Below are 7,887 nucleotides of genomic sequence, written 5' to 3'. Positions count from 1 at the left end.
GCAACCTCCAACTCCTGGGCTCAAGCGAGTCTCCTGCCTCAGCCCCCCAAGTAGCTGGGACCACAGGCGCCCGCCACAACGCCCGGCCATTTTTTTGGTTGCAGCCATCATTGTTGTTTGGTGGGTCCAGGCTGGGGATACGAACCCGCCACCTTAGGTGTATGTGGCTGGTGCCTTAGCCGCTTGAGCCACAGGCGCTAAGCCACATTGCTTTTTTAATTCAAAGGAAGTATGGTCTTTGAGAAATGTAGGTATGCAAAATTTGGGGCTTGCTTTTGTTTGGCAGAAAAATTAAATTATACCTATGTGTATTATATGTATTATGACAAAATGGAATCATACGGTTCTTCATAAATCATTAAACCATGTCTTTGTACCTTGTTACCGTGGTAATTTAAGGCCCAACTCTGTTTTGATTTTTCTCTAAGACTGTCTTCTAAGGTTGGAAAGAGTAAGGCAGAGTTATTTCTGACTTACGTGCACTGGAAAAGCATCTTTTGATGCTTTCTTGATTATTTGGGCTTTCCTCTTACTGTAATCATATTCTGTGTGGATTTATTCACTCTTTACTGGATGCTCTGGATTCTGCCATCCAGGTATTTAGTTAGTCCTCATTTCCTGGGTCCAGGTTTTTCACTCTTGATAAAAACATCATCTGATTTTTAGAAGCCTATTCTCCACTGGGGTCTAAAAGTCTAAAATTATCGGCCCATTTACTTTTTAGATTAGTTTTCACCATTTATTTGTCTCACTAAATTGGGTAATAAGTTAACCATTATTTTAAACATTATGAGCAGAGCACTGTTCCGTGCCTCTCCTCAGGGAGCATGCAGTGTAAATGGTAGATGTTTTTATCTGCTTCTTATCCTCAAATATTAATAACTTCTCTCAGGCAGTTGGAACAATACACAGCTGTAATTGAGCGACTCACAGGGTACTTACCAGGCCATGGTTTCTGTGAAGAAATTCTTAGTAAACCATGGTTTAAATTTCTCTTCTAGATTGTCCCATACTTTTTTTGGTTTTGCCAAGTGATTTCTTTATGCTGGAAACATCACATGTCAAGTGCTGTTGGAATCCCTCCTTTCCATACAGTTTGTTAGGAGAAGTTTCATTTCTTATATCTTAACCATCTGGTCATCATAGGAATTTGACATGGTCTTGGCAGAGTAGGCTGTGATCAGGGTATCCTCCAAAAGCTTTTCTACAGCCCATAATTTCCCTGGACTTACTGTATAAGCCATCAGAGCTTTTCTAGGGCCTGTAGAGGGATTTTAAAATGATAGTGAAGGAATTGTTGAACTGGAATGTAACACTGAGCTCATGGTTCAAAATAGAAAACTGTGACTCTTTGGCATATGAGGGCAAGGCTGAGAACCCAAATCCTTTGAGTTAGGGAAGTTAACAGTGGTTGGGATCAGTTATCCAGGGTCCAAACTTCAAGGCAAGCCACACAGATCGGTAACATTGCCTTCTGACCCAGTCACCTTCTTAGTCGGCCTTGAATAAAATGCTTAACCCTTGCTTGAAGGGCCACTGCCCTGCACTCCTGAGATATTCCCGTTGTGGTCTGTGAAAGGTGTAAGCTGATGGTGCCAGAGACGAGGCCACAGAGGAAATGTTAAGGTCAGGTTTATTGAAAGGGGAGGGTGATTGGTCTGGGCAGTGCAAAGATGGCATCTGCACCTGGGGGCAGTTAGAGACCCCTTTTATATGGGGCAGTAGGGAGTGGGCAAATTCCATAGCTTGCTTGGAAAGTTAGGGTCTTTTGGCATGAACTAGCCAGATCCTTTGTGTCTTTTCTTAGGAGGAGAGGAAGAGGGAAAGAGAGGGGGTTTGTGTGTGGCTGTGGTTAGGTCCCCCTGCAGTCTGTGAAGGTCCCCACTGAAGCTGTGCAGAGTACAGACTTGGGCCATTTGTAGCAGCCTTGCTTGTACTCAGCTTCTCCACCGAACCGTGGTTTCTGTTCAGATGTCTAGAGCAGCTTCTGATGGGCAAACAGCAACACAAATGAAAATATTACCCAGCAGTGGTATAAAATCTGATGTGTGTGGAGTACTTTATACTTGTCATTCATTTTGTTCTTGTCCAAGGAAAAGGACAGAATTTGGCAAGAGCAGCTATAAAAGCAAAGGAGATGGCTTGGCACCTGTGGCTCAAGTGGCTAAGGCGCCAGCCACATACACCTAAGGTGGTGGGTTCGAATCCAGCCTGGGCCCACCAAACAACAATCATGGTTGCAACCAAAAAATAGCCAGGTGTTGCGGTGGGTGCCTGTGGTCCCAGCTACTTGGGAGGCTGAGGCAGGAGACTCGCTTGAGCCCAGGAGTTGGAGGTTGCTATGAGCTGAGATGCCATGGCACTCTACCCAGGGGGACAGCTTGAGGCTCTGTCTCAAAAAAAAGCAAAGGAGATGTCAGGGGTTCATATTCTTTACTCAGGAGGAGGAGGAGGTATGAGGGCTGAAATTGTAGTCACTGAAGTCTTTATGATAAGAGTATCTTATGTTTACATGGGCTGTAAAGTAATCCTTGACTCCTTCAAGGATTCAGACTTCAAAAAGAAGATAGTAGATAGACAGGTGGAAATTGTATGAAAAGTTATTTGGCCGAATTTTGTCTGTTTGAAATACCTTAACTCCCCTCCCTCTTTCTTAAAGCATTGATCTTTTTTTTTTTTTTTTTTTAATACTGGCTTTGATGTTGTAGAAAGGTCATGTGAAACTGAGGAACCTTTTCATGTTATGGCTTTCTAATCTCTCTTTTATTTATATATGTATTTTTTATCCTCTTTATAGTCTGGATACTCAAGAAGCTGTTCATTCACTTTGGAGCTGTGGACTTCCTGGAGAAGCGCTACCGAGTGTGGTGGGGAGTCGTGGAGAGCTTCCTGAAGGAGCGGCGAGGTGCTCTCGCCCCTTGGCCAATTGTCGGGCTTGGGAAATTCTTGTTGAAAGTTGATAGCAAGGTATTGTAGTTTAAGAGCTTGGGCTGTCTTAATGGGGTTTTTATATTTCATGGTTTGACATATTGTATCCCATGTTACATGGTGTTTGTGTTGTAACTGTTGATAGTACATTTAATATGTGCATCCAGTTCTATGATGAAATTCTAGAATGTATGGTTTACTTAGAATGGATGAGTGTTTATTTACTCTTAAAAAATGGGAGAAAAGGATCTTATGGAATACCTGATTTAACTCCCTCATTTTATTAGGGACTAAATTGAAATCCTGAGAGTTTAAGGAACCTGCCTAAAATTATATATTGGGGTAGTGACTCAGTTCATTGAATAGTTTTGGAGTAAATCCATGTGTCAGATACTGACACATTTCTCTGATCAGACAGATCTTAGAAAATCAGACAGAAGCTCTGTTTAGTGAGGAGCAATAGCAATTGATAACAATTCTGAGGTGGTGGTTAGATTCAGAGGCCTAGTGGTTAAAAAGCACCCTCTGAATCTATACTCTGGTTCCACATCTCTGTTCTGCTACTTACTAACCATGTGACCTTAGATAAATGTCTTAAGCTTTCTGTGCTGTGGTTTCTGCATCAACAAAATGGGTGTAATGCCACCTACCTCATAGAATGTTTATAAGGGCTTACTGAGTCAATACGTGTAAAATCTGTAGACCAGTGCCTGGTACGCAGTACGCTCTGTAGAAGAAATATGTACAGGATAGAGTGGTAGTGCTGAGCAAGAAGTAACTTGAAAAGGTGGTGGGAAGGGGAAGATTTTGCAGAGGAAATGATACAGGATTTTGAAGGTTAAGCAGTTGATGAGGCAGACACAGCAAGACAGCAGATGGATGGAGCAGGGCAAAGGCACAGAGGTACTGAGCCTACAGGCATTCAGATTATTTCATGTGTTTTTATTTGTTGGATTCCCAAAAAAGCTGTGGTTATCATTTCAATCATCTTGAAGGAATACTACATTCTCTTGATTTTAAAACTTGGTTGATGTGTTCTAGTCCCCCCGACCCCACCCTAGTTTTTCCTTTGTCTGGAACAATTTCCTTCTCATGCTCTCAGTGACTTTTCCTTTCTTTCCCTTTCATGCTGCTATTGCATTCTCTAATGATATTCCACTGTTCTTATCTTCTCTTTCTCACCTTATCCCCCATCTTCAAGCTCTGGCACTGGCTAAATAAGAAGGTAAATGAAAACCTGAATGTTGGTTTTTGCTATTGAATTCTGTAACATTCTCCCCCCCCTCCCAATCACCTCTCTCTGTGTTTCTGTCCATATGTTAAACTAAGTTTTTGTTTTCAAAGTTCTAATTATAAGCTATGGAAGGTCGCAAAGCATTAATACTATCACAGTATAATTTGTTAAAAACTCAGCAAAGGCTCAAGTTAATATAAGAAATTCTGTCTGGTAGACTTTTTGTCCACTGTAAATGCTTTCCACTCCCTTCTAGCTCTCTAATGTGGCTCAGCCTGGTACTCTAGTCTCCTTTGATGTGTGAAATCGTTGTTATAAAGGCAAGAGAGGTTTTTATTTGTTACTTTTTCTATAAAGGACACTGGAACATTTTTAGAAAGACAAATCTCTGTAAAGTATGCATATGATTTCCTTGGATGATAATTTTATATCTTTTCTTTTTAATAACTAGTATTGGAGAATTTTATTTTTGACTTAAAACAGATTATAGTCATGGCCTGTGACATGTAATTTTGTATATTTCCAAAGGTGTGAGGTTGTGTCTGTGGTCACTACTTTGCATGACTGGCATGGAATTGTAATAGGCACACTTTTATTAACTTAAATAAAAGCTAATCCAAATGTATTAGGATGGCTGTGCCTTTGACATATAGCCCACATACAGTATTTAAGTTAATGTTAGTGAATCCCTAGAACAGACAGCAGGGATGACATCATTTATATGTATTGTGTTCAAATTCAAGACTCTTAAGTCTTCAGTGGAAACAGCAGACCTCAAGAAAGATATACTTCTTGAAAGATCAGAATGAGATTTTTGAACTTAAAGATTAGGATTTCATGTTTTTCCTGGTGAAATGGAGGAAAGGGAGAATTTTTGACAATGCCTAAAATTTGAAACTTTGTATTAAAAATAAGTAATGTGTAAAACAAACCCTCCTATTTCCCTCCTGTGCATGGTTGTAGAGGGAACCTCCGTTCCCTATCAAACTTGTTATAGGTAGATGAGTTCAGTCCTTGGCAAATGATGTGCAAACGTGAGTCTCATTTCCTTTTTATTTATGTGTTGTTAGAGATGGGGCCTCACTCTGTTACCTAGGCTGGAGTGCAGTGGTACAACCACAGCTTACTATAGCCTTGAACCCCTGGGCTCAAGGGACAACAGGTGTGCACCACCACGTCTGGCTAATCTTTTTCTTTTTTAGGGATAGTATTCTGTGTTGCCCAGGCTGCTCCTGAACTCTTAGCCTCAAACGATCTTCTTGCCTCATTTTCCTGAGTAGCTGGGATTCTAGGTGTAAGCCATTGCATTTGGCACTTCTTATTTTGATCAAAATAGTTGGTTTTATGTGTTTTCTGAATCTCTGTGTATTGAAATGAATTTGTCCTCAAGAGATGGGAGAAAGGAGAACTACATTCACTAGGTTCAATTGGATTTAGTGGACTGAGTTAGATTATCGATGAGCTCAATTCATAGCTGAATAGTTGGTTAGTTTTAAAAGATTTCTAGGAGATCAAATAACTTTTTTCCTTTGATTCCACGTAGCATAGATAAAGTATTGCTGTGAAGTGGAGTAACTACTTGAAATTCTGAAGCATGTGTGTTCCAGGAAAGCACATAGATAAGTTGAGGACTTATTATATTACCCTAACATCAGAAAATTGCAGCATTTGGTAATTTTTATATGTAAAAAGTTAAGTGAATTAGGAAACCAAGAAAAGAAGGGAGGGTGAGAAAGCCATACCTTATGGTTAAATGAAACATAACCTCTCTATTTCTCAGGGCTTAGTTGTTATATGTCTTAGGATTGATTTTCACCAAGGTTCAACTAGAATTTGGTGGAAAGAAAGCGAAACATAACTCAGGGGGCTGAGGCAGGTGATTCGCTTGAGCCCAAGAGTTTCAAGTAGCCGTGAGCTATGATGAGTAGCCTGGGCAAGAGAGCAAGACCGTGTCTCAAAAAAAAACCCAAAGCAAAACAAAAACCTATAGGCCCAGAAAAATGAAACAGAAGAGAAAGTCAATAGTGGATTGATACTTCATTTTTTATTTTGTGATTTTTTTTAGAAACAGAGTCTCACTCTGACACCCAGTGGAATCATCTTCAACTCTTGGGCTCAAGTGATTCTCCTGCCTCGGCCTCCTAAGTAGCTGGGAGTATAGCCACATACCACTATACTTGGCTAACTTTAAAATTTTTTTGTTGAGACAGAGTCTGGCTTTGTTGCCCAGGCGGATCTGAGGCTCCTAGCCTGAAGGAATCTTCCTGCCTAAGCCTCTCAAAATCCTGGAATTACAGGTCTGAGCAACCTGGCCATGTTTTTAATAGCTTAATAAATAAGGCCAGTTAGTGTGGGTGTTTTAGAATATCTTTTGATATAACAACACTTTTATTGGAATCTCTAAATTTAAGCATTTCACTATCTTTATTCACACTTGAAACATTCCGAATGTCATTTGAAAATTACTGCTTATCCCCTTAAAAAATAAATATTGTTACAAATTAAAGTAAGGCCAGATGTGGTGGCTCATGCCACCTAGCACTTTGGGAGGTTGAGGCAGGAGGATTGCTTGAACTCAAGAGTTTGAGACCAGACTGAGCAAGAGCAAGAGCAAGATCCCATCTCTTATTAAAAACAAAAAATTGGCTGTGTGTGGCGATGTGCACTTATATAGTCCCTGCTACTCAGGAGGCTCAAGCAGGAGGATCACTTAAGCTCAGGAGTTTGAGGCTGCAGTGAGCTATGACGATGCCATTGGGTTCTAGCCTGGGTGATAAAACGAGACCCTTTCTCAAAAAAAAAAAAAAAAAAACCCAAAGCAACCCTCCCAAACACACACACACACAAAAGGAAACAAATAGGAAGTTAACTTACAGGGTGGAAGGACTGGGAAAATTGCTAGAGACTGTAATTTCCAGGAGCACGGTAGTAAGGGCAGGCAGTTGGTTTCCTTTGCCCACAGCAGAGCATGGGGCAGGATCAGCCTTACGGGACAGCACTTTTGGCGTTTGCCCCCCTTCTGCATTGCTTCCTTTGTCCATGTTTCTCTTCCTACCTCTGTGAGTTTGTTTCCTTGTGAGTCTTAATTTCATTTACTCTTTCCGGGGGTTAGTTCTTCTTTTTGTCCATCTACATTTTCCATTCTGTTTTTATTCCTTCTCTGTTGGTCCTTAATTTTATGTACCAGCTCCCTCCAACCCAATTATTTTCTCTTCTTCTCTGGACTTTTTCTGTCTCTTGTTAGTAAGTCTTTCACTGTCTCTCCTTTTATTCTTTTCTCTCTCTCTCTTACTGTCTCCATTCCCCACTCTTTTCTCTCTCAGTGTCTTCCTCTGTTGCCTAGTACAGTGGCATTGTCATGGTTCTCTGTAACCTCAAGTTTCTGGGCTCAAATGATCCTTCTACCTCAGCCTCCCATAGCCAGGACTACAAGTGTCTGTTACCATGCCTAATTTCTTTATATTGCCTGGGCTGGTCTTGAACTCCTGGCCTCAAACACTACTCCCACCTTAACCTCCCAAAGATTATAGGCAAGAGCCACTGTGCCTATCTCCATTTTTACTTAGATGACTCTTAGTGTGAATTTTTTTCAACCCTTGGGTATATGGCTTGTGGTAGGAAAATTTTACTTTACTTAAAAATATAAAGTTTGGGCTCGGCGCCTATAGCTCAACCGGCTAAGGCGCCAGCCACGTACACCTAAGGTGGCGGGTTCGAATCCCCAG

At 41.0% G+C, this 7,887-nt stretch overlaps 1 protein-coding gene across 1 annotated transcript in view; it reads left to right on the top strand.

Annotated features, from left to right (window-relative positions):
* Positions 1-7,887, top strand: part of TMEM245 (transmembrane protein 245) — a 98,037-nt gene that overhangs the window by 28,798 nt on the left and 61,352 nt on the right. Inside the window, exon 6 of the mRNA XM_023510508.1 lies at positions 2,798-2,967. Within this exon, the coding sequence (XP_023366276.1) occupies positions 2,798-2,967 (170 nt within the window). The remainder of the gene's footprint in view (positions 1-2,797; positions 2,968-7,887) is intronic.

The sequence above is a fragment of the Otolemur garnettii genome, unplaced genomic scaffold, assembly GCF_000181295.1.
Source record: "Otolemur garnettii isolate 467f Iridium unplaced genomic scaffold, OtoGar3 scaffold00014, whole genome shotgun sequence".
NCBI classification, from domain to species: Eukaryota; Metazoa; Chordata; class Mammalia; order Primates; family Galagidae; genus Otolemur; species Otolemur garnettii.
Note: the sequence above shows the minus strand (reverse complement) of the source record. Positions and strands in the feature narration are given on the sequence as shown.